A 27,500-nucleotide genomic window follows, 5' to 3' on the forward strand; every position below is an offset into this window, starting at 1 on the left:
GACAAAATCAGAATATAATATTATAGAAATGACATTTATATTTTTTCCTTGAAAAATGAAATAATTTAAATAGGTAAAACGTTTCTCAATTTTTCACAATGAATACAGTCCAATATTTTTCTGTACTTTTATCCAGAAATGAATTATAGATGAAATGTATCTTCAGATTCTATTATATTTCTGGTTTTTTTTATGTTTTATATTTTTTTTTGCATTTTCTCAGTCAAACATATATATATACATATATATATAGAAGTTTTTTTTGTTTACTATGGTTATTTACCAATGTAATATCATAATTATTCAATCATTTATATTCATACTTCTTAAATAAATTTTGATTTTAATCACATTTCATTTTATTGTTACTTACGCATCTTTGTTTTGTATGTATTGGAAATACAATTACATTTTTGGTATGCCAATGTCATAAAATTTTTTTGCTGTATAAATAAATCAAATATAAATAAAGAAAAATGAAAAGCAAAATGGGATAATGAGAATGCGGCGCGGTACTTATTATTAGTTTTCTATTGTGCGCAAATTGGTAATATGCATAACACATTTTAGTTAACATAATTAACGTCGGACGTTTCAGTTACGCATGGAATTATTTTCCTCGAAAATAAAAATTAATACTATTTAATTTCACTTTCGAATAGAAGATGGATCATTAATTAATTACCAATTTCAAAGATAGGATTCTTTACTGTGATTAGAAAATAATGTAAAGAAAACTAAAGACGAGGCAAATATATAGCCTGTGATTTATTTAAATTTGCAACACAAATTATTATAAATCGAATTGATCTATTGATCAACAAAACATAATTTATCTGAAGAGTTCAAGAGCGTGTAAACAAAGAAAAATTCGATATAAATGTAAAAGTCTACAGTGATATAGTCAGAATAAATGTCAAATGATAAAATTATAACTGATTTATGCTTGTTTCTACCAATGTAGAATAACTTTAATCTTGGCTCAATTCTTTATCTTTTTCTAATTTTTAGAGTTGAACCAAGATTAAAATTAAACATTCTACATTGGTAGAAATGGATATTAATCGAGTATCAGAGATAAAATGGTAATTAATAACGTCGAAAACGAGGTATATACTGAGAAATGATTCAAATTATAAAAGTTAGAGTAAAAATGCTCTTGTATATTTTCAAAACAAATTAAACAAAATCATGGTTTATTTCGAGCTTATAATTAGACTAACTTTAAATTAATACAATTAACATAAGAATGTAAATACTATATAATAATCTATATACAATTAATAAAATAATATAAAATTACAAATGTTTCGGCTTACAAAGACTTCTTCAATGTATAAAACAACAATACATTATTAAATTAACGAATCAATTAGATAGCGCATAATAAAATATATATATAAAAAAACAATCAGTAATGTGTCAATTAATATAAAATTTGAATATTAAAATATGTTAAGATATAATATGTTACGTAAAATAAGAAGAATGAAATACTTCAAATCAAAAGTAGATTAACATGATATCCTCAGATAAAAATAATTTTGCCAAATTCCTCGGTTGAAAATGGGGATCCAATTTATTGAAGACTTGAATCAATCGATTTGAGAGTTCGAATTGTTATGAATATTTTATGATATTCTGTAGAATGAGAAGAAGTATTAAAATAATATTGTATAATTAGTGTGAATGAGAAATACAGAATCAAATCATAACTCACGTTAATTTATATAAAATACTGTAATTAAAAATCTCAATTATAATTTTAATTAGGAAAAAATTAGTATACTTGATTTTAAAAAGAATTATCGCAAAAGAAATATTTCTGAAATGATTTATATTAAACAAAAAAACGATTTAAATTTAATGAAAGATACCGAATTATTGAACATCTCTTATTTTAACATATTTTAACATTGAATGACATATATTATATATTATATACGTAAACATAAATTGTCATAGTTTTGAACAGACTTGTTTTTTACATTCGATTTTATTGTCTTACTTTTATTTGACCTACATATCACATCAGTCAATTTTTAAAGTAACAGATAATTTTTAATTTTAATGTACTCGATCAGATCTCCGATTCAGATATTTAATTACAGTATTTTATATAAATTAACGTGAATTATAATTTGATTCTGTATTTCTCATTCACACTAATTATATTATATTATTTTGATACTTTTTCTCGTTCCACAGAATATCATAACATATTCGAGGAATTTGGCCAAATTATTTTTATTGGAGGATATCTCTACTTTTGACCGAATTGTTTCATTTTTCTTATTTTATGTAACTGTTTTCACATTTTGACATTTGAATTTTATATGAATTGACACATTATTACTGGTGGTTTTTTTTATTTCATTATATGCGCTATCTAATTGGTTCGTTAATTTAATAACGTGTATTTTTGCTTTACTGAAGAAGGCTTTGTAAGCCGAAACGTTTGTAATTTTATATTATTTTATAAATTGTATTTAGATTATTATATAGTATTTACATTCTTATGTTAGTATTAATTTAAAGTCTAATTATAAGTTAGTCTAATTATAAGCTTGAAATTTGTTTAATTTGTATAAAAATTCACACAGCAATGTAAAACGTGAAAATAATAATAAATAAACGAAATACATATAAGAATAACAATAAATATAGAATTCGTTATACTATCAATTAGCGCATTAAATATTGCGCTGCACTCTTATCAGTCTATTTTGTTTTTTATTTCAGTATTGAGTTTTTTTCATTTTTTTCTTTTTTTTGTAAATAAATGTTTATGTTAATGCGAATTTGAAAATATTTATAAAACTTTTTTTATTTTGGTTCTTTATATATATTGGCATATCAAGAAATATTATGAAACAATTGAAATATTTTTTTTGTATTAAAAAATCTTTAGGACCTGTAGGCGTCGCTGCTGCAGCTGCCATTGTGTCAGCCAAGAAGCGAAAACGACCTCACAGTTTTGAAACTAATCCCAGTATCAGAAAGAGACAACAAAACAGGCTTTTAAGAAAGCTTAGAGTAAGTGAAACTCTCCTACGTAAATAATTTAGGCTCTGAAGAATATAAATCCAAAGAATATTAAAAATATCTATAAAGCCAACACTGGAAGGACATGTGTACATATAAACTTATTCTCGTATTAGAATTACGGAAACATTTCGACCCACAATTTGGTTCCTCAGTATATAAAATTCAAATATAATAAAAATATAAATAATACAGTAAAAGTTACATAAAATATGAAGTGCAATAATTAAATTTAATAAGAACCGTGCAAATTATCTGCGTCTTATGTTTGTTTTTTGGTACTCAATTCTGTGTGACAGTTCAGATTCTTATTAAATTTGATTATTGTACTTCATATTTTATGCAATTTTTGGTATTATATTATATAGAATAAGTCAAATCGAAGATCAAAACACATTTACATTGTCATATGAGAACAAATTTATATATATGTCACAATCAGAGTACTAACTTCAGTAAATGTATACATTGACTACAATAGACTATAGTAAATGTATATATTTACCGAGTTAACACTTTGACTGTGATGTAAATATACATGTATATAAACATGATATACACAGATATTGATACATGTGATTGACATATGTATATCTATGATATTGTAGTATTGGCTCTTACAAGTATTTTTTTATATTCTTTTGATTTAAATTCTCTTAAATAATTTATCAATATTGTATTTTCATTATTACTTGCGTTCTTGTATTTCCACGTATATATTTATTCTAGCACAGTAGTATATTTTAGAATTTTACAATATCATTATCGAACTGTTTATAGCAAACTATTGACGAATTTGCTACCCGAGTTGGACAACAAGCAGTAGTATTAGTGGCTACGCCAGGCAAACCAAATAGTAGTTACAAAGTCTTTGGAGCAAAGCCCTTAGAGGACGTAGTTAAAAATCTAAGGACCGTTATCATGGAGGAGCTGGAGAATGCACTTGCGCAACAAGCGCCTCCGCCTGTGCAGGATGATCCGTCATTATTCGAATTACCACCGCTTATAATCGATGGTATACCAACTCCGGTCGAAAAGATGACACAGGCACAACTTAGAGCATTCATCCCGTTGATGTTAAAGTATTCTACAGGCAGAGGTAAACCTGGTTGGGGAAGAGATAGTACGCGACCTCCTTGGTGGCCCAAGGAATTACCTTGGGCTAATGTTCGAATGGATGCGCGAACGGAAGACGAAAAACAAAAAGTACGTAAATTCGATAAGAATATTTTTAATTTTTTGTTTATTGTATTATTCTGTTCCAAAACCAAAATATCTTTAAATAGTCATAAATTTGTTTTATTATTATACATCATCATTTTAAAATATTAAAAATATAAAATACAGAGAAAAAAAATTAAATTTTTGGAAATATAATATATGTACAAGAAATAAATTATCTTTTACTGTTCTGTATATTTGATAAAAGATAATGAATATAAAATACTTGATTGAATAATCTATTTCAAGAATTTATTAATTAGATGTTAAACGTATGAATTGGGACAGTGCAATCCATTACAGATCTCCTGGACTCATGCGTTGCGGCAAATCGTAATAAATTGTTACAAATATCACGGAAGAGAAGATCTTCTACCAGCGTTTAGCGAAGATGACGAAAAGTCTAATGCTTTAATACAACAAGCGACGCCTCATTCCTCGTCGCATCCATCATCGAGTCAGACACAAAATGGAGGAGGACAGTCGCAGCAGCAACAGACGGTGGGAGTTGTTCGTCTCAACAGCGCGGATTCATCTAAGGGAAACTCTTCGCCAGCACAAATCATTGCCGCGTCTCCCACAGCTCTTGCCACTGCCACTCAGGTGGGAGTGGATGGAGTTTATGGAAAAAAAAAAAAAAAAATAGAATTTTTCAAACATATCTAGGATGACATGAAACACTATGAATTTTAGATCCCTATTTACTAAACAATTTTTTTTATTTTGATACTTAGAAAAATATTAACAATTTTTCTTTCTTGTTTCAAACTTTCCAATATTCAGAAGTCTGATCTTCATTTATTTCTACAATTCGCATCATATAGAAAAAAAAGAATCTAAAATTTTAATCTGAAATATTCTTTACAAAGTCGTATTTCTACTGATGTGTTTGGTTTCCCTTATTTGAGTTAAATTTTTTTTTTTTTTTTTTTTCATTAAACCATATATTAGACTTATACCATATTTTAGAATTGAATATATATTAATTTGTATAATCTGTATTTAGTAATGGAACATTTATAAAAAAATCAAAGTCATTTACATTTAAAAATTAAAATAGTTAGAGAATTCATAACAATGTTCCTTGATTCAGAGCTGCATTTAAGAGCATTATTCACTGTCATTTTTAAGTACAAAGTAACATGCTATATAGTTATAATACGACTACTTTATCAAGTATTTGAGACAATGTTTGAAAATTTAGAATTGAAAAATCATAATTATTTTTTTATCTTTTCTTTTAGTATATTTTGTTCTTTTTATTGTTTTAGTTTTCCTAAGATTTTCATAAAATGACAGTCCATGGAGTTTTGAGATGCAGCCATGATGTCATGTGTATATAATTTACTTATCTCTGACTTACAATTGTTTAACAGATGACAGCCCAGTATCCAACAACTGTATTGCAGACAATAACCAACCCAGATGGAACAGTTTCTATCATACAGGTGGATCCTAGCACACCGATTATTACATTACCGGATGGTACAACAGCTCAAGTTCAAGGAGTTGCTACTGTAAGTTTTCTTTAAAAATACATATATTTAATAAAATAAAAAATCTTTACAGATCTTTTTTTAAAAACTTTTTGGAAATATAAACGTTTTTTATAAAATTGCACGTAAATGAAATCGATGTGATATTCGATATAATACAATATTTATTTTACAATATACATACACATATAAAATATATATTAAATATACTGTATATTAATCCAATTAAATCGATGTACAATAACACATGAATTCGATCATTTTATGCATACGCATACAAAAATAATACATACAGAAATATTAAAGGTCATACACACATATGTAGATGTAAAATCAATATAAGACAGAAGTATATGTATGAACAAAGAATTATAAATATCATATAAAGATTAATGTTTATAATAGAAATGTTACGTTTTTTATACTTTTAGGTCATTTTCAGTTTATAGAATATATAATAAATAGAAATTAACGCAATAGATATTAACAAAATATCAAATTATAATAATAATAAAAAATCGCCAAACCTGTACTACAGATAATACTAGACTAAAACTATGATAATAGTCTTAATATTTTTGAAAAAAAATAGAAAAGGAAAATGTTAAATTTATCCAATATTATATTGTATAATACAAGTCATGTACAATAACATCATTTTCGATTGCATTCAGATTCATACAAGTCAAGGAGATGTTCAGGCACTAGCGGAAGTAGCCGGTAGCACAGAAGGTGCTAGTGTGGCTGTCGATTTGAACACTGTCACAGAAGCGACGTTAGGTCAAGATGGCCAGATCATCCTTACTGGGGAAGACGGACACGGTAAAACAGTTTTTTATAGGCTCTGCACTGTCGCCGGCCAGGAACTACTTGAACAGTGACTCGTTTTTTTATTGGTCCCGGATCTTTTTTGCATGCTGTCTGCTATGCTCCAATCAAGAATCATGTCTCTATGTGTTTATACTACTTTGTATTACGAAGTAGGATCTGGACTAGTTAATGTATTTGCCTCGTATTGTATATAGAGATCTAGAGTAATTTTATATAAATGGAGCTATGCACAGTTTAATTTGAAACTTTGTTCTTTGAGAATCCATGGTGCGCTTACATGTAATGTATAACACGGAGAATCGTGTAAAAGTATTACTTGCAAATATTTGCACTTCGAAATGTGTATAAATTGTATAAAGTACATGTTTATACATGTTTATACATATTCATACTATTTGTTATTTTATTTTGATTTTGAAAAATTTTAAGTAAGATAACAGCATTTATTTATAATACAATGTGCATGTAGATACTATTATTCAGCGATTACATGGACGTGACACGTATTTGTGTATAAAGAACTATTATGTATTCTATTATTATAATATCTGTATGTAAGAATTATTGCAGTACTTCTAGAAACTTTTACAACAAACGAAAAATGTACGTACAAGTGACTGCAAAGGAAATATATTGCCATTGGATTCTTAAAATTTTTAACTCAATTGCTAAAACAATCCGCTATCGCAATTACGATGACGGAAGAAACTGTTGTAACGATTATATTTACTTTATTGAAGATTGGTTTACTGACTTTAATTAAACGAAGAGAAATAAACTTGCTGTACATAGAGTATTTTTTGTTGACGTACCATTATTTTTTATACATTATGTGTTAGCAGCCTGTGTTTAAGCTGCTTGAAATAAGTAACATATTAGTGCTAACATTTATTATATGTTTTTCGAAAGTGTTCGAAAGTGAATGTGAATTGTGTGATCTGAAATTTTTATTTCTGCAAACGGCTTAAACACTCGCTATCCCTCATACGCCTTAATTTTCTTAGATAGATATCGTATTTCGATTTTACGTTAAGTTAAAGAGGCGTACCAAAGAATTATTGGGTCATAACAAGTATATCTGTTCTTTTTGAGCGCATCCTTTAATTAATTAAATGGTACTATTTCTGCGTCTTTAAATTGTTCAATTATGCAACATGCGATTTTGCTTTTATCAGATTTCAACTGGCAGCGGTCTCGCAGATCTCTGTTTCATTCCTTTTATTTTCCTTATCCTTCAGAAACTAATATCCTAATATCTATTTACCTTGCACTCTGTAACATATGAGTAATTTTGTTTTGATGTTTTTTGTGAATAAATTACAGTGATCTGACAGACCATATCATGCCAGTTATGAAAAAATAAAAGACGCGTTAAATTAAGGATTGGTAATCCAATGGACGTTCTTTTCCATCGTAAACTAGTAGTTATTGATTGTTATGATAGAAATTAAAATTGTCGAATGAAGAATGCGTAGTGAGAACAACACCACTTTTTATCGTGCACAGACCGTATTGGTTCGATTTTAGCGCTTTGCAAACAGCTTCTTGACGTTGTCGCATTGTGAGTATAATTTATCTGAGATATTTGTTTACCATTTTCTTTTATCATCTTCTAGTTTGCAATACAGACGCAATTGGCTCGTTATGGGTCGATCGTGGAACGCTTATTATACGTTTGTTTCAGGATATCCTGTATCAGTCTCAGGAGTGATCACAGTGCCAGTGTCTGCCAGTATGTATCAAACTATGGTGGCCAATATACAGAGCGATGGTACGATGCAGGTAGTAACGCCGATGGTTCAAGTACCCAAGGTCGAATCAGGAAATGGAGATACCACCATCGAAGCTGTTACTATACAAGGTCATCCCATGACGATGATAAATGCCGCCGGAGAACATCAGGTTCTTCAAGTAATATCATTAAAGGACGCCAACGTTCTGACAAAGACCATGCAGGCCGAAGTTAAGGACGAAGACAGTCAACAACAACAAACTGTGTCTAGCCCAGAATAAACACGTTAAGTGTAATCTAGTTAATCTAAAAGAATCACTCCGTATTATCTGTACATGCTATCAGTGTATCACGGTGATATACGGAAGGGATAAATGTATGAAAGAATTAGTAACGATTGGTGTTGTGTTTTCTTTTTCTCTTTGAGTCACTGTTCTGTGTAACGTTTCTTGCTGATTGCGTCATTGAACAGCGGTTATTTGAAAATAAGAATGAATGAGTGTGAAATTGATTGAATTAAGATTAGTCATATTTGTACTCAAGATACATCATAGACGCTTGAGAGTATTCACTTGCAATCCAATTTTTCGGATGTAGTATTAATTTTCAAAGAGGTCTATTGTCGTACCAGGTGAATGCGTCTGTTTTCGAAGATAATTATCTATCGCACTGTTTACTGGAAAATTGTAAATCACCGATACTTGTGTGTATTTTCCAGTACTGCGTGAGTTAAGCACATATTTTCTAGTCTTATAGCCAGGTTGATACATGGGAATACACACCAAAGACTTATTCTTTTATTTGTTAATATTTTCTACGGAAACAATTTATATGAAAACGTTTATACTTAATTTCATAAATTAATCTATCATGAAGCTCAATTATTTCCACAATGACAGCAGAAATAATTCATTCAGTTTTGTTAACGGCACAGAATGATCTTTTTTTAAATTTAATGAAGGCACACAAAGCTTCTTACAGATCCCTAAAAACAAGAAAAACTACATTTTTTTAATTGTATTTCTAATTGACTTTCTATTAAAAAATGTATTTTTATGGATAAAAATAAGGAGTAATTATTTAGTATAAGAGACTATCTTTTTAATGAGCTTGACTTTGATATATGTTGTGTTGTTAAGGTCAATGATCTTGAACAAATTTTAGCCGTCGCTCATTGTTCGTTAAAAAGTCATTAACGAAAAAAGTTTATTAAAAAAAAATGTGGTTTTAACGCAAAGAATTTGTAAAGCAGATATTCTTAGAAAAAAACCAAATATATCATCACATAGCAATTGACTGGACTAACTTTTACAGAGAGCAAATAATTCATGTAATTTAATAACTTGATAAAACTACATAAATGAAAAACAATGTCAATTGTTTGTAAAGCAAGAAATTTGTGCTTTTGAAGTAAAATATTTATATCTTTGGAACAAAAAAACTTATTTAAAAATTTTCTATTTTAATAAATGTTTAATTACAATAATCTGGCTTCTCAACTTATGAATCAATGTTAACAAACAACCAAAATTAAATTGGCAGAAAAAGAATTATTATTGAAATAGATGAGGCAAAATCATACAAAAAAAATTATATAAGAAAATATTTTGCGCTGTTAAAGTAAGGAATTTGTTTCATCAGAGGGTAGTCGTGTCTTAGTTAAAAGTTAGATTTTATTGATGAATTTTTTTTGATAGTAATTTTTTAGGAATAACTAGCAACGGCTAAAATTTGTCCAAGGTCACTCGGAGTCATATGTCAAGGTCAAAGTTATTGAAGGATCTCCTATACTAAATTAATAAACAAGGCTCATACATAGAGTCAAATAAATTGCATGGTCAAACATTTGAGCTCGAAGTTCAGTCTGATCGAATCGTAAAAAAATTATCAAGATGACTTTCTTATCACTATGTAACAGTATATATATATATATATAATAATACAGACATGGACGTTTCTCATGAGCGTTTCTTGACCACTTAGAATTTCTTCTAAATAGTCAAGATATGCCAAAAACAGGCTATTATATATATAATACATAAAGGATCGCGATAGTAGAAATAATGAAAAAAAAAAGAGTTAAGCATTTCTGACGGGTACAAATAGAATGTAAGATGTATGTTTTTTCATAACTAAGAAAGCATAATAATATACAGACTATACAGTTTGCAGTTTTAATACGCACCAACGAAAGGCGTGTGTCCATAATCATATTTTACGAGAATTATATTGCACTATGTATTTGCTTCGATTAGCATAATCAATAACGAGCCGTTATTTGATTTTCACCAATGAGGAAAAAATCTGATTATATTTGTATAAAAGATTACTTTTATGTGTTCTTGATTTCGAAAATTATAGAATTACAATGTATGTAAATTGATTTTCGAAAGAAGAGGGTATGCGATTGTAAAAACCAGGATTCACAACACACATACACACATATATATACTGTCCTTCATTCCACTTGAAGGTAATCAAAAGTAATCGATTCTATTTTACACTAAATAGTTGAACTGTGTCGTGGTATTTAAAATCATCGCTCCCATTTTTATATAATATATTTAAAGTGACGAAAAGTGTATTTTTCGCGTGCAATCTTGTTTCAATGTTGCGGTAACAAATTGTAGGATTATCTTTATCAGAAATGACTACTTTTTTAACTATGCACTTCTATTATCTTACTTTTTTTTTATATGTAATCTACATTACATATTATATTACATATCTACGTTACATGTAGAATTATTAAAATAATGATATCATTCAGTTGTAGTTGTTATTCAATTGTAAATTGAATAATGCATAGCATGTTATACGTATTGCAAAGCAATACTTAACTCCAAAGATCGTAATATTGAAACAACAAATTGCCCTTGAAATCATGTGTAATAATATTAAAGAGATTTTTATAACATTATAGGGAAAAGTAGTTGAAAATAGTGGTAAATACTATTAAAAGCGTATCATAATGACTAGATAATAATTGTTGCGTTTTTTTTTTAAATATCAGGGCAAAACTGCATTAATGATGTAATATATCGGTATACTCATGTGTAAGATAAACATACTATATTTTCCCTCCGTTGTTTGTAACAAAGCACATGCCGAGCATAAATTAAGTTGGATGTCATTTGAAAAGCAAGAAAAAAAATATGTATTACGACTTTAGATAATTATAGACATATGTGTATATGACTGCTGATGTATATCTCCCAATCTCTCCATCATATAATGTGTAAATAAGTTGTCATGTGTAGTTTTTAATTTTACCTCCATACATCTATTGCAATTATGCGAAATTAAAAGTAATTAATACACAATTGTGCTATATACTGTTACTGTATATATTTTAATTGTTCACATTATGAACATGAAACACAAAAGAAAAAAAAAAGACAGTCTTAATTCGACAGTCTTTATATATTTTTAAAATTAAATCTCAAAATTCTGGTATATCTTATATAGAATATTAAGCTTTGATTTTTTATTAACAGACATTAATTACAATTGTGATTATTTATTCAACAATGCTGCTGGGAATGCAAATACATGTCTAATTCAATTTAACTGACAAATTATTCTCAATGTTTGCATCTGAGGCAGCAGTTACGAATATATAAATACTAGGATTTATACAGTATATTTTTAGTCCATTACATTTCATACACTGATTGATAGGCTAATTCTGGCTTATCATATCCTAACTCCTCGGGTGTACTGATACCTAGCTCGTCCAAGGTGGGTCTGATTTCTTGAAGAATGTAAGGATAGATTTGAGCGGCATGTGGACCACCTTTATCTTTTATACATTCTAAGAATCTTACGGCGAGAGCAAAGTCATTTAATCTTCGGCAAGCTCTCAATGCTGCACATATGATCTTTGGTTCTGGCACAAGATCCATACCTAAAACAAAATGAATTTGTTATTTTACAATTGACACATGGATATGCATTTATAATAAGTTAATATAAAATAAAGATAGTGACTACCTGATTAAAAAGATACTTGCATGATAAAAACAAATAACTTCTTTTCATTTTATAATAGAATATCATCAGTGTCTGATTTTTCAATGTAAATTATTTAAATAATAATTTAAGAGAAAATAAATTTTCTTTTTGAATTAACGATTAAAAATAAAACATTCATAGCAATATGAATCTCAGAAAGGTAAATACATGGAAAAGTTATTCCTTAAGTATAACTTTCAAAGAAATTTTAATAGAAGTTTAAAGGATATAAGCAATAATCAATGACATTAGATTGATATGTAAATGATACAACTAACAATAAGCAGGAAATCTTATTTGATGTGGAGTTAGATCTTAATACTTAATATTTCAGTATGAATTTATACATACATTCAATTCTGTATATAAATTTACTAAGTATTAAGATCTAGCTAAGATCGAACAAGATATCTTCCTACTTACTTCTTAATACAAGTTTTATAACAGAAGTTTTTAATAAGACTTTAATAGAAGCTGTGACTAAAGAGATATGGTACGTACCAGAATATTATGTTTAGGCAAACACAATACAAAATAAAGTGCAACTGAAAAGAACAGCCGCGTTTTACTTCGCTACTTCTCGTGTCCACGACAATAAGAGAACCACCATCAGTATGTGGTGTCGTGTATTCAATAGTCCAAGATTTAGATCATTTGTCAACAGAGGCAATTAACACGAGCTTACCGGCCAGATCGTTCATGGCTTTTCGGATCTCCCAGTGATCGATGTCATTGCGGCTGAAAAAATTCACGTATCGTTGATCGAATTCCTCGTCGGTCTCTTTGGGACCACCATGGGCAGCTCTGGTGCACTGCGTGCCGACGACGGAGACCTGCGGCATAATCGCGGTGCGCGCTGCTGCGGCCACGCGTGTCGCTACGACGCGCAACATTTCTTCTCGCTGAAAATCTCGCACGAAAAACGCTTATACGAGCAGACTGATTATCTGTCTGTTGCGTAAATCGGTCACGGCGGAAGTCGACCGTCCAAATTAGTCGAATTGCTTGCGATTTGCGGCAAGTTCCACCAGATGACGTGATCTGTCATCTCTCCGATCATGAGTGATAACGGCGCGTATTTTAAGATTTTGGATTAATCAGATAATTATAATTTTAATCTTTTAATTAATTATTATTTTAATTTATTAGTTTTGTTCCAATTTGTTGAGAATATGAATTATAATATCGATCTGTTGGTAATTACATTAAACTAAATAGCGAGAAATGGCATTATTTTAAAGGCTGTTCATCTGTTAAAAGTTTTGAACATCACTGTTGTTCTTTCCTTTCATATCCAAACGTTCGTGTCAATTGCGAGGCCTTGTAGCGACGTTATTAGATAATTTTCTCGTTGAGGTAAGTTTAGAATAAGCAATCTGTCACTGTACGAAGTATTATAATTGATCTTTGTTTATTTGAGCTCGATATTAACATTAATATTACACAGTGATGTTTTTGAAGCTTTTATTCCTCTCTTGCTTTCTTTCCGATTAATAATATATAAGTTCTGTTCTAATTAAATGACTGGACTTAAATGAATCGTGTATTCATTTTTTTTTTACTTAGAAACTCTCAACACAATTGATCGAATTCTACTCTGTAATTTGTAGTTTTCAGCTTTCAATAGGTCTGTTTTTTTTATTTCTGCTCTCTCTAATGGCTCCTGCACACAGAACCAATAATTCTATGTTCTCAAGTCGGCTTCATCATGCAAAACTTCTAGAAATTATGTAATGTTACTTCCACCGCGCGGCAAAAGTTGAATTGAGTTCAACTTTTGTCGCGCGGTGGAAATTATATATCTATTACTTCCGAGCAAGCAAGACGTTGATTGGCTATCGTGCCAATAAAAGAAACAGAGAACAGAGAATAAGAATTTCAACCTATTAGAAAACATGTATTGTGGAATACACAGTTTCTGATAAGTTGAAATTTGTATTCTCTGTTTCCTGTTCTTTTTATTGTACGGAGCCCCTTATTATTCCATGGATATACAGTAGCACCGACGAGATATTGTTAAAGACCAACATCCTTACGGGAGTTCAGCATCTTTGTAAATAGTGAAGTGATTAAGAATTAAAAACTGATAATATTGCACTAATTTTATGATTTATTACTTTGGTAGACATTTAGAACTCAATAATACTCAATTTTTCTTTAAAATTGTGATTTCAGTGTTATCGTCAAAGTTTGATTATCAACAGAGATAATAACTGCAGAGAAAAAATTGTAATTTTTTCGCAATACATAGAATATTATAACTTTATGTATATTTATTTATGGAACATTTATGTAATACAAAATCATGAATTTATAATGTATGAGTCAAATATTTATGTTAATAATAGCAAATTTATATCAATTCGGTAATGTCAGCGTTCTTCAATTACTTCCGGGTTCTTGGGGCCCTTTTTATACCGCCGAAAATTTATCTAGGATTGATGGTCTTTAGTAGTATCTCGTCAGTAACAGGGACAAGACCTCGATTTCTATTCAGCCATGCATATTTGCTTGCATATCATTAGCGGCCATGTTTTTGATGGCACCCAATCAAAGCAGAGAATCCACAGTTTCTTTGTTACTGCAATCGCGCCATATCTGCGCTTGCTTAACGATGAGATATTACCATGCCTTCTGAATAACTGATTACAGCAATTAATTTTATGAAGTAACGTAACTGTGCGTGGATGTATCTGACTGATCACCGATTTGGTGGAAGATTCTGAAAAGCTAAGATTTTTTATCTCCTTTTTTTGTTAAGTATAGGTGATAGTTCCTAAAGATGGCATTACGTGACATTTTTACATGACGTTGCTGCCGCAACGTGCTGCGTATGAAAAGCTTAATGCTATTCAGCTTAATACTTGATGTGATATTTGGTCACCAAAGACACGGCGGACCTTGAAAATTTGTCTGAAAAAGATCAAAAGTGCCGATGTTGCTTATATCGAGTGCTTTCTGTGATGACACAAGTGTTTTATTTTTGTCAGTCTCTGAGTGTCAACAAGGATAAAATGACGCTTATGTCGATTTGTGTCGACTTGTATTATCAAATGGAAAGCATCCATTCTTAGACTGTAACAGAATCAAGTTTTGAAATGCATCCCAATGATATAGACGTGTCAAGATGCCTTTATAATTTACGTGGTAGCGTCGAGCGTCGAGCATCCTTAGAGCATGAGCAGAAATTTATTAAATTTATTAATTTTACTAAAATTGAATTTAATGTACGAGATACATTAATAATAGAATCTTGTAGTTTGTCTATATAATGTAAATAAATATAAATTTTCAGCATTATATGTTAAAATGGTAGTGTATATCAGAACCATGGAGTATAGAGAATAGAAGGCCGAAGGCTTATATGGACGAGGCCGTCAAATAGCGTAGTCAAAAGTAGTCCATCTAAATTAGTTCGATCGAGAACTTGTCGCTTTCGTTCCATGACACTTAGGATGAAATCACATAGTGCGGAAAACGACTGCGGAATAGAGAATGCGTCATAGAAGCAACCAATCAATATTATTCTGCGTTATTCCGAATAGCGCCAATTGGTTGTTTCAATGACGCATTCTCTATTCCGCAGCTCTTTCCCGCACCGTGTAATTTTACCCATTAAAGTCTCTCTAGTAAGAATCAAATCATGAGGGGCACCGATTCCTGATTGGTCAGATTTCGAGTCCCTTTAAACGCCGCCATTTGCAGATACTTTCGATGTGGTAATGAATCTGTGAATTGGTGTGTGCAACTGTTTCATGGTATAGAAGGCGCGAAATTGGACTATCAAGGCTTTCAGATTTCTCACCTGGTGGATGATCGCTGGGTGAGTGAACGAAGCCTAGTAAAAAAAAGTATCTGAGTGGTTTAGGAATCTGAACGCATTCTAAGACAAGAGTATCCTACAACATCGGTTACAGCAAATAGTAACGTAAATATGTCAGATTTAATTTATGAATTACATATAATTATATATAACTAAAATATACGTATTTAATAATGATAAAAAATATGTGATAAATATCTTAGCAGTATTTAAGTCCCGACCTGTACAATTTAATAGATGATTAAATACTTGGCATCCTATGGTTTATACTGTTTATAACACACAGGCATAACCTGAAATTTAAATTTTCGTATAGATGCACATCAAACATGCTGGGATAGCATAGGGAATCTTTAATGCGCCATTACCACCCATACCATCCGGCTCAAGGAACCGGGTGGTTTTTCTATTGTCTCGGATGGATAGAGTAGGAATCTGAACGCTTTCTGGATGTCTGAGTGGGGAATCTGAATGCAGTCCTTAAGAGTTCCGCATAATAAAAAGAACAGGGAACAGAGAATAAGAATTTCAACCTCAGAAATCATGTATTGTGGAATACACAATTTCTGATAGATTGAAATTCTTATTTTTTATTCTCTGTTCCCTGTTCCTTCCCCTTACTCTGTCAAATTATGCTGTTTCCGGCTTATAACCAACACCCAGCAATGGCGTCCTTCCGCTTTTATGTCTTAACTCTTAAGCTGAAAACACAATGAAAAGCACAGACAATAGAAACAGGGAATACGAGATTTCAACTTATCAGAAACCATGAATAATAGAATGGACACTTTCTGATAGATTAAAATCTGTGTTTCCAACTTTACTAGAGAGGAATTCTAACGACACCGTTTTCGCAGTGTGCATGGTAGGTCAATTTTACATGAAGAACTCCATTCTTCAGTTTTAATGACAATTTACATCTTCCTATTACTGTCAAAGAGATGTCAAAGAATAACGTCTCTATTTTTAGGTTATGTATATTCAGTTGTAAGCGTATATGAGAAGAGTTTCGCCACTCGACCACCACTAATACTAATTCGCAAACCTGATTTTGACCACACTTTTTAAGCCTAGTTCGGCTTTCTATTCTCTATACTCCATGATCAAAATATAACCTCTTATAATTTATTATTTTGTGTTAAGAAGCTGTGCAGAGGTCTGGAGATTCAAACTTCTGCGCAGATGCCCGACATTCGACGCTTACATGTAATTTCACCTTTATTTATTTGATCATTACGATGCCGTCGTGTGCAGTACGAAATTGTAAAAATAATTCGTGGAATACGAAAAGACAAAAAATTAGTTATTTATCATTTCCGAAAGAAACGAAAATGATTGAAAAATGGAAAATTGTATGCAAAGAAGATGTCAACTCTAAATTCGGTATGTATGATTTATTTGTAGTTAACACATGATATTGTAATTAATAAACACATGATATTGTAATTGAAATTGATTTATTAAAATATAAATTAATAATAATATAAGCTCAATACGAATATCAACAACAATAATAAATTAGAAGGACTACAAGCCAGATAAATCGTTTAATATTTAAAAAGTAAAAATAATCATTGCAAACATAAACATTATAAATATTATAAATAAACCAGACGTTTATAATGTTTATAATGTTTATAATGTTTATGTTTGCAATGATTATTTTTACTTTTTAAATATTAAACGATTTATCTGGCTCGTATGTGAGGCCAAGGATCCTTAGGTCCGAAGGACTGTAGATAGATAGATAGATCTGAGACCCATAACCCTTTTAATTTATTATTGTTGATTTGTTTTATTAAATTGATTTATTAAAAGTATTATTTGATTTTAAAAAAAATTTCGGATAGCATTTCTAAGGCGAGGGGTTTTGTAAACAATAGTTTTGAATTAGATAACAAACTTTCAAGTGTAGTTGTGAATGAGAATGCTTATTTCATTTGATGTCACATTTCTTTTTACTAACGTTCCTTTGGATCTAGCTATGATTGGTATTGAAAAAATATGATAGGAGCTCATTAAGTGTTCCAGATTACTAAATAGATTACTAAATAGATTACTAAAAGAAGAATTTCTATTTGCAATTAAATTTGTTCTTTCATCTATCTATTTTACTTTTAAATATTTATAAACAGACCTTTAGGACTTCTCTTTGTCGCCAATCATAGCCGATATAGTCACGCAAGATTTAAAGGAAATTGTCTTGAGTACACTGGATCTATTATTATTTCAAATATGTCGATGACATGTTATTAGTGGCTCATAAAGAACAATTACCAAGAAAGTTCACGATGGAAATAGAGAACCGTTGCATTAATTTTCTCGATATTTCTTTAATCATTAAGGATAATAAGATCATTACAGATTGGTATCACAAAAAACTTTCTTTGGACGATACATATCGTTTCACTCTACCACCCAGAGTCAAAAAATAGGTACCATCTATGGTCTAGACCATGTTATCTTATTATCTCATTCTCTGTTTTATGAAAAAAATATTGATTTATGCATCAACATGCTTCTGGAAAACGGTTACCCTTAGATTTCATCTTTAATATTATTAATAGGAGATTAAAAAAATTATTCGTACACAAGACTGTACGAGATAAAACGATAAAAGATATTCCGATTAATAAAAAAGATTTCATGGTGATCCCATATGTCAGTGGCGTATCGGAAAGAGCAACATCATTCATTAATAGGTCTGGAACTACAATTTCCGCACACTGAACAAATTGAATAAATTTATAAAAGTTTAAAAAGATAAAACCGAATTATTACATAATAGTCACGTTGTTTACAAAATCTCTTGCAAAAATTGTGATGTCTCATATGTTGGACAAACCAAAAGGCAATTGCGAACTAGAATTAAGGAACATATTAATAACATAAAGTTGGATCCTTCCAAACACTCAGAACATATAAAGTCTAACACTTTCGATTGGGAGAGTGTCAAAATACTAGAAATTGAATAATTATGAAAAAAGACTAATAAGGGAGAGATTCACATAAAAGAATAAAAAAAATGACATTAATTGTATGAAAGGTATTGAGTTGTTGGATGGAGCTTACTTCGACATTCTACAAGAACTGTCACATGTTAGTAATAATGTTCTTTCTCTCTTTCACTAACTGTAAAATTTTAACCAATAACGATCAAGATTACACAGAACATTGTAAGATTCTTTGTGTATAATATGATATACAATCGGAGTTTTATCTCAGTCATATTCGAGCTTCACCACATTACAGTTGTGATTAGTACATTACAGTTTCGTATAATATGACATACAATTCGAGTTTTATCTCACACGGGAAATTTCATAACTATCCGGAACCGATTTGATTCTCCATGAAATATGTTGTAAAACACAAAAAATCTAAGAGACGTATTTTTTTATACGTGCGCTAATTCATGTTTAAGAGGTGAAACACCCCTTTGAAAAAAACCAATATTTTTTTTCGAGGCGAATATAATATTGGAAGTATAAAAGATAGAAAAAAAATGTTTAAAAAAAAGTTGTACGGTTTCAGAGTACTTTAAAGTTATAAAAAAAAGTTTTTTTTATTTTTTGTTTAACAAAAATCCCCACCATCCATAATTTTCTTAAATTATCAATTTTTTTTACCAAATTAAGGATTATTTTTTTACGAATTCAATCATGTAATAAAATTACATTACGACATCGGGATTAGAGCAACAAATTAATACAAAAAGAGCATTAAATCCTTTGTGTGTCTCATATGATTATGCTCATGTTCTAGCTTGATAGACATGTTCTGACGACAATTACGCATATAAGCATGGATAGCGATATACGAAAGCATTAATAATTAATTCTCGAAAGTGATATGTCGTAATGTAATTTTATTATACACATAGTTGAATTCGTAAAAAAATAATCTTTAATTTGATTTAAAAAAACGAAAATTTAAGAAAATTATGGGTGATAGGAATATTTTTGTTAAATAAAAAAATAATAAAAACTTTTTTCTTTATGACTTTAAAGTAGGGGAGACCGGGATCAGTTGAATATAGGGATAAGTAGAATAATCGAGGCTACATTAAAAACAAAATACGCGAGACACGCGTAATGCGTGTCTGAGCAACAGCGATTGTCGCTAAGTCTGCTGTAACATCTTGTTGCGAACACATCTATAATAGAAGTTATGTCACAATTTTAAAAAATCGTACATCTAAGGAAATATTTTTATTCTTAAAGTTTTTGTTTTACAATCGTATATGAAATCGTATCTGAAATATTGGATTTCTACTTAGATAATAAGTGTAGTTCTTACTTAATAGAATTCAACAGATTTTTTTGTTTATGTGTCTTTGTTAATATTTTTAAAAAATGAACGGAGGATAGTAGACTAACCATAGCATGGAACTCATTTAATGTATGACTCATTTAGTGACGATTCTTATAGTACTTACTCAAAATTTTATTCCTTTAAAGAGATTTTTCTCAGCGGTAAATATTATAAGTTTAGTTCCTTCATGTCCAATCTCGAAAATTAGACTTATTCGACATGTTTTTGCACGAAATGAACAAATTTTGCAAAAAGAAGTATTGTTTGGTTCTACGAAGCGAATGTTTGTGTTTAAAATTTATTTTTATACAAGTTTTATTAATATGTAGCCAAAAATGTAGCTTAAAATATATTAATCTTTATTTTAATAATCTTAGTCGAATTATCCCGGTCCCGGGGCTAGTTGAATCAGATGGAATGCATTAGAAAAATGCATTTTTTTCCATATTAGTTATTAGTTTCCTCTTATTATTAAAATATTATTAGGTAGTCAAATGTATGTAGTAACTAGTGTAGAATTCATTTTTTCGATAAGTCTCTTAATTTCGTCTGTAAAAATTCGAAACTGAAAAATGAGTCTATTAGCCCCGGTCTCCTCTACTCTTGAAACCGTACAACTTTTGTTTCAAAAATTTGTTTCTATCTTTTATACTTCCGATGATATTCGCCTCGAAAGAAAATTATCGGTTTTTTTCAAAGGGGTGTTTCACCCCTTAAACATGAGTGCACTATAAAAAAATACGTCTCTTAGATTTTTGTGTTTTACAATATATATCATGGAGAATCAAATCAGTTCCGGAGTTGTGAAACTTCCCTTGTTATATCTGAGCTATTACTACATTATAGATATGATTATTAAATATACGATTATCGATAATTTATTATATATATTATTACAATTATACGATTACGATTTTTTATTAACGATTTTCGATTTTCGATTATACGATAATTTACGATTATCAAATATTATTTAATTTATTATTGATTATTATTATTGTTGAATCATTTTTATTAACTACGCTACGTAAGTTGAATCAATATTTTATTTCTTCTAATAGTTTTTTGATAACACACTCTTCATAATTGATAAATTAATTTGATTTAGAATAATTTTATATCTTGATTCATATTACATACAATGGAACTAACACGATTGCTGTCAGAGGATTTAGTTTGAATTATTTTGACTATTATATATTCTTCTGGACATAGTGTGACAATATAACTATTTTGATTGTAATAATCTTGAAAAGGACGAATGATATTTTTATAATGTTACCTCATTTTGACGTACATACTAGGTGGGGTGAAAAGTAACCTCCTTGACCGCCAGAATGCGCCACTACTGCAAAAAAGTTTATGGTGCCTTGTAGTCCGTTCATATTTAGGCAGACATGCCAAGTGGCAGTGCGATACTGCCCTTAGTTTTGTTTTGAGAGCTGATTGTTGTTGACGTGTTTGCGAAAACGATTTTCGTTCTCTCATAAAACATTATTTTTTGAGAGGCAAAACGGCGAAGGAAACAAAAGAAAAGTTGGATAAATATTATGTGGCTAATACTCCGTCAGATTACACCGTCAAATATTGGTTTCGAGAGTTTCGTGGTGGCCGCAACTCCACTACCGATGAAGTCCGCAGCGGCAGGCCCTCCGATGCGGTTACCGAGGAAAATGTCAAAAAAATACATGAAATGGTGTTGGCTGACCGGAAAGTGAAGGTGCGCGAGCTAGCAGATGCTACAAAGATTAGTACTGAGCGAACACGCCATATTTTGGGCGAGATTCTGCATAAGAAAAAAATTTTTTTCATTCCCAAGGAGGTTACTTTTCACCCCACCTAGTATGTGTAGATGACATGTGTAGACTGTAGATGTTAATATTTAATTTAATTAAATTATATTTATACATACCGATAAAGATTCTGTGAATTGAAAACTGTTGAATTATTTTAGTGATTTACACAGGTGTAGAGATCAGAATATATGCTTTATTATCTAAAATAAGGTGATCGTACACACATGACAAAATCTAAATTAAATGAACATCAGGCATCGAACCTCGAAAACAACCGCAAATACATAGAACAGAAGAATATAGATTAATCGATGATCGAAAAACTGCTTTTCGATAAATTTCAGTCTGCATTATTAAATAATCTGTAGACTTAAATTAACATCAACTTGTAAAATTACTTCTTAACAGAAACGTTTGCGGAATTATTTTTATGTATTAACTATAATTATTATTATTATTAAATTATTTCTGTTCTAACATCTCTTTTGCTCATTTATTGGTCGTTATCAAGATTTGTATATTACTTTGCAAATTATCGAGCATTATCATATTTGTTTATTATTGATTTATGTAGCTCGTATCTGTTCGAAACATTTTCATCCTTCACAATTTGAAGATAAATCGTGGTTACGAGATTTCGTTGGAAAATCTGGGAATGTACGAATAAAACTTAAACGTGATGCAGTTCCATTGATAACTGATGTAGAGGACAACAAAATTTCCACGGATAATGATTTAGGTATACATATAATCCATTTTTAACATTTAAGTGATTATTATAACATAAAGAATTTCAAACGATAATTTTTATAATATATGTATATCAATAATATTTGTCTTGTAAACTTTGCCTTCTTATGTATTAAATATATTTTTAGAAGTAGATGTTGCACAGTCCGTTATTCATTGTTCATTTAATCCAAATATAGATAGTACTGCATCGACCTCCACATCGAGCTGTGCAACTCAAGTTGCGCTGAACACTGCAGTGGTTCCTAACATTGGTACATTTTGTCACTGTATTTCACTTGTTTCTTAATTACTTATTATTTACATAAATATACATACTTATTATTTACATAAATATACATACTTATTTACATAATTATTTTTCATATATTGTATAATAATATATTTTTTCTTTTATGCTGTGGCAGATATCTCTCAGAAAATGCAGAAATTGCAACACAGAAATGCAACCTTACTTCTGGAAACAAAAGCTTTACATCTGGAAACGGAAACCCATAAATATCAACAAGCTTTAAAAGAGAAACTATACAAGAAGCAATTGGTGCAGAAAATGCAAGACAAGTTAACTCCGTTTTTTACGCCAGAACAAATAGAATTATTTTTAAATCTCACGCAGAAGATCCGTTGGACTAAGGAGGATATTGAGGCTGCAATTTCGTTAAAAAGCATAAGCTCAAAAGCTTATAGGTATCTGAGGAAAACAAAACAAATTCCTGCAATGTCAACCCTTCGAAAATGGATAGCGGATTTCAACACTGACAAAGGTATCTTAACAGACGTATCAGCAATAACGAAAGAAAAAAGTCAAAGCATGACAGAAATGGAGAGAACTTCGGTTCTCTACTCTGATGAAATTTCTTCTTTTGATGAAATTTATTTGTCAAACCAAGTTGAAGAAAGTAAGGAGAAAGTGTATGTGTATGTTGTATTCAAAAATTAAAAAAAGTATATGACTAAGAACCCTGTGTGCTGCAAATTCTTACAAGAAAAATTTTTGTAAGATCTAAGAAAATTTTTACATACGAATTTTGGACAGAAATATACAAGCTTGTATAAGAATATATCACATACGATACCTGTAGGTAAATCCAGAATCTTGCATGAATCTTACACTCATGTTACATGAATCTTATAAACATATTACATGATTCTTAGTTCCGAGCTCGCACTTTGATGGAAAAACGGAAAAGCGGAAGCCAATCAGAACTCGCGGAAAGACAGACGCAAACAAGCGGAATGTACTACCTATTACTACTGTGAGTTCCGATTGGCTTCCGCTTTTCCGCTTTCCGCTTTTCCGTCAAGGTGTGAACTCGTCTTACACGCATGTTACTTGAAACTTGCGCGTAGATAAATTTTGCGCGCATGTGAATCTTGTAAGAATATATAATTGAAATGTCATTAAATATTACAAGAATACTATTGGTATTTTGTGTGATTTATTGCTCGTATAGTAAATAAAATGGAATGGACAAGCAAGGAGTTGAATGGGGTTTAAAAGAATTCATTTTGACTAAAAATTAATTCTTTTTACACAAATTAAATAACGCCTTCTCGGTCAAATCAACCTAGCAAACGAGAATGGATTAAAATAGATTGAAATTGTTTTCTATCCGAATGCGTATTTTAAATAGCGAATACTTTTTTTGGATTTAATTGGATTGAAAGATAGCATTTCAAAATTTTGAATTGAACAGTATGTTTGTACACAATTATGTTTGTGTGTATAGAATAAGCTAATATTTTTAGATTCAAAGGCATAGAGATATGCTCCATGTAATTTCTATAAATGAATAAAAATACATTTAGAATTGAAAAGCATTCATTTTAACATTTGTGAATAAATATTTTTGAAAATCTAAATCCTTTTTAATTCATTTCAATCCATTCTCGTTTGCTGGGAAACTTAATTTGAGGAAAAAATCATAAAAAGTCTACGCCAGTTATAATATAATAAGCGAAATTATAATTTATCAATTCATTAAGCTAGAATAATATACTTTTCGACCTTTTATTCAGTCATTTTCAGTATTTTAACAAATTTTTCTTAATTCTTTTTTATTTCATATATTCAATTCAGTTTCTGTTTCTTCAATAATTTATTGATCGATACCTTTATCACTTTGGAGTGATGTAAACAAATTATTTCTTAAGAATATCTTATTAAGCTAAATTAGCAATTAAAATCTTTTCGTTGCGATATAAATCATTGTATACGATTCATGCCAGATTTCTGCACCAACTTGAAAGCTAAATTATTTCGTAACTATATGTTTTTTAAAACTGATATATGATCTTTCATATAACACTTAGGAATCATGCATAATTAATACATATTCTTGGATGATCCTATAAAGAAATTATTTTTTAAGAGTTTCTTACAAGGTTAAGACAAGATCTTTTCATTGCTATACAAATCATTGTGTACGATTCATGCCAGATTTTTGTATCAACTTGGAAAATAAATTATTCCGTAACTATGTCTCTTAAGACTGATAAATGATCTTTCATGAAACACTTCAGAATCATATGTAATTAATACCATATTCTTAGATGATCCTGTAAAGAAATTATTTTTTAAAAGTTTCTTATAAGGCTAAGGCAATATTTTTTTATTGCGATATAGATGTCCGTGTATGATTCATTCTAGATTCCTAAGATCATTAAAGATTACTAGTGAGATTCATGAACAAATTATATAAAATTCTTATATGATTATGTTCATTTAATCCTGATTGATCATATATAACTCTTTTAAGCTCTAGTACAAAAAACTTATAAGAATTTTCAACAAGGAAGATACTAAAAAGATTCTGATATTGAAAAATTTTTTAAAAATGTACAAAATAAAATAAAAAATATACAAAATACAAAAATGTAAGAAAAAGATATCAAAAAGGTTCTTATGATATTTCATTTTAATACATACATTATTTCATTTTTCTTCTACAGCCGCTTATACTTTGAATTATATCCCTTCCTTAGAAGAACAGGCATTATTGCATGAAATTGATATATTGAATGTCGTTGATGTCAAAACCTTCCAACTCAGGCACGACGTGCGTTTTTATGTTATGAAATCCTTCTTCCTTCTTCTTCCGATTAGATTTTTGACCTACAGAGACGGATCACAGTATCATAGTGATACTGTCTCTTGAAATCAGAAATTTAATGGGGTGAGAAGGAAAAGGGATTTCATAACATAAAACGCATGCCATGCCCGAGTAAAAGGCATGCTGTGCCTGTGTTGAAAGGCTCAGTTAGAAGAAGAATTGACATTGCCAATTATACCAGCATACAGAGTTATGCATAAATATAAAGATTTGGAAATGTCTACTGAAATGTTAGCTAATCCAGAAAATGATTGGATTAATTACATTTCTAAAGGACGATTAATTAGTCCTTCTCATATACATGAAGTTGCGAAAGCGATGAATATCGAGTTTCAAATATTTCATAATACTTTTTTTCGAAAAAAATCCATGAATCTTCAAAACAGTAGCCGATAAGATTTAAAAGAAAATACAAAATATAAAGATTCCATGAGTATATTATTATAGTACGTATACGTATTTACATAGGAATTAAAAACAATAAATAAATTTCTGCATTAAATTAATGAGTAAAATATAATACAAGATTTCTAAATTTACAACTCGTAAAGTTACTACATTTCGAATGTAATATTGTTATACTAAATGTATTTTTTACTGATTAATTAACGTTAACATTTATTCATTGATATATATTATATGTTATGTGAATTAAAATATGAAATATTCTATTTATCATGTTGAATTCAGATGTATTCAAATGGATTCGAAAAATCAGAAGCGCGAATTCGGAAATATTGAAATGAGTTCATTTTTATCTATTTCAATTTATTCTCGTTTACTTGGAATTCTATTGATATTCTCGAAGCAAAGTCGAATCAGACTACGCATTGCAGATTGATGGCGTTTTTGGCCCGACCGAGTTTGCACCAACCTGGGTTGAAGTAATGATGTTTCGTGTTTTCCTTTGTCCTCATTGGTCAAATTTCAATCTTTCAATCTTCAATCTCATAGCGTTTTCGGCTCGATCGGGTTTGCATCAACTTGGGTTGGAAAATGCTTCGCTTGGTTGACGTTACACGCTTCTGTGTTGATCTTCAATCTTCAATCTTCACTCTCAATCTTTTGCGTAGTCTGATTCCAGCTTAGGATATATCCAAACAAATTTGCATAGTTGCATAAACACAAAGAAAATTATCTAATCACATTTCTGTTATATTCTATTATAAAGACACTTGTCTTTATACTATAACAGAAATGTGATTAGATTATTTTCTTTATGCATACGTTTATGCGATTATGCAAGTTTGTGTGGATGTATCCTAAACGCGACGAATCGACTGGTTCGTTCATTTTCAATTAAATTAGCAACCCAGATAACATTTATGTTACATAAGATATCTAAAAGATGTCTTTTAGATATCT

General features: G+C 29.9%; 3 protein-coding genes across 14 annotated transcripts in view; 2 read left to right on the top strand and 1 right to left on the bottom strand.

Moving 5' to 3' along the window:
• Positions 1-11,578, top strand: part of ewg (DNA-binding protein Ewg) — a 14,223-nt gene extending 2,645 nt beyond the window's left edge. For 4 of the 8 annotated variants that reach the window (XM_011065253.2, XM_011065252.2, XM_011065259.2 and 1 more), the window contains exons 3-8: positions 2,912-3,036; positions 3,826-4,251; positions 4,555-4,869; positions 5,643-5,783; positions 6,437-6,584; positions 8,278-11,578. In XM_011065253.2, the coding sequence (XP_011063555.1) occupies positions 2,912-3,036; positions 3,826-4,251; positions 4,555-4,869; positions 5,643-5,783; positions 6,437-6,584; positions 8,278-8,606 (1,484 nt within the window). In that variant the 3' untranslated portion in view covers positions 8,607-11,578. The remainder of the gene's footprint in view (positions 1-2,911; positions 3,037-3,825; positions 4,252-4,554; positions 4,870-5,642; positions 5,784-6,436; positions 6,585-8,277) is intronic. The other 4 variants (XM_011065256.2, XM_011065260.2, XM_011065258.2 and 1 more) reach the window with 3 other exon arrangements.
• Positions 11,579-11,785: 207 nt separating this feature from the next.
• COX5A (Cytochrome c oxidase subunit 5A) lies at positions 11,786-13,371 on the bottom strand. The gene is made up of 2 exons (XM_011065266.2): positions 13,025-13,371; positions 11,786-12,232 (listed from the first exon to the last, which is right to left on the bottom strand). Exons 1-2 carry the CDS (start codon positions 13,230-13,232, stop codon positions 11,982-11,984), a joined length of 459 nt encoding a protein of 152 aa, XP_011063568.1. The 5' UTR covers positions 13,233-13,371; the 3' UTR covers positions 11,786-11,981.
• Positions 13,372-16,872: 3,501 nt separating this feature from the next.
• Positions 16,873-25,920, top strand: LOC105151515 (uncharacterized). Of its 5 annotated transcripts, none has more exons than XM_087404105.1 (5): positions 16,873-17,027; positions 17,133-17,545; positions 22,847-23,011; positions 23,151-23,276; positions 23,430-25,920. In XM_087404105.1, exons 2-5 carry the CDS (start codon positions 17,401-17,403, stop codon positions 23,960-23,962), a joined length of 969 nt encoding a protein of 322 aa, XP_087260231.1. In that variant the 5' UTR covers positions 16,873-17,027; positions 17,133-17,400; the 3' UTR covers positions 23,963-25,920. The 5 variants fall into 5 exon arrangements, with proteins under 5 accessions (XP_087260231.1, XP_011063569.1, XP_087260232.1 ...); XM_011065267.2 differs by having other exon boundaries at positions 23,202-23,276; XM_087404106.1 differs by having other exon boundaries at positions 22,889-23,011.
• Positions 25,921-27,500: the final 1,580 nt, after the last annotated feature.

The sequence above is a fragment of the Acromyrmex echinatior genome, chromosome 3 (genome assembly GCF_024713525.1).
Source record: "Acromyrmex echinatior isolate Ae372 chromosome 3, ASM2471352v2, whole genome shotgun sequence".
Taxonomy (NCBI): Eukaryota; Metazoa; Arthropoda; class Insecta; order Hymenoptera; family Formicidae; genus Acromyrmex; species Acromyrmex echinatior.

What these genes read in the sequence shown, in the direction of transcription:
- COX5A (XM_011065266.2), bottom strand. Translation starts at nt 13,232, where the DNA reads ATGTTGCGCGTCGTAGCGACACGCGTGGCCGCAGCAGCGCGCACCGCG. An exon ending in AGCCATGAACGATCTGGCCG is followed by an intron (nt 12,233 to 13,024) that starts GTAAGCTCGTGT and finishes ATTTTGTTTTAG; the next exon opens with GTATGGATCTTGTGCCAGAA.
- LOC105151515 (XM_087404105.1), top strand. Translation starts at nt 17,401, where the DNA reads ATGCCGTCGTGTGCAGTACGAAATTGTAAAAATAATTCGTGGAATACG. An exon ending in AGATGTCAACTCTAAATTCG is followed by an intron (nt 17,546 to 22,846) that starts GTATGTATGATT and finishes TGATTTATGTAG; the next exon opens with CTCGTATCTGTTCGAAACAT. An exon ending in TGCAGTGGTTCCTAACATTG is followed by an intron (nt 23,277 to 23,429) that starts GTACATTTTGTC and finishes ATGCTGTGGCAG; the next exon opens with ATATCTCTCAGAAAATGCAG.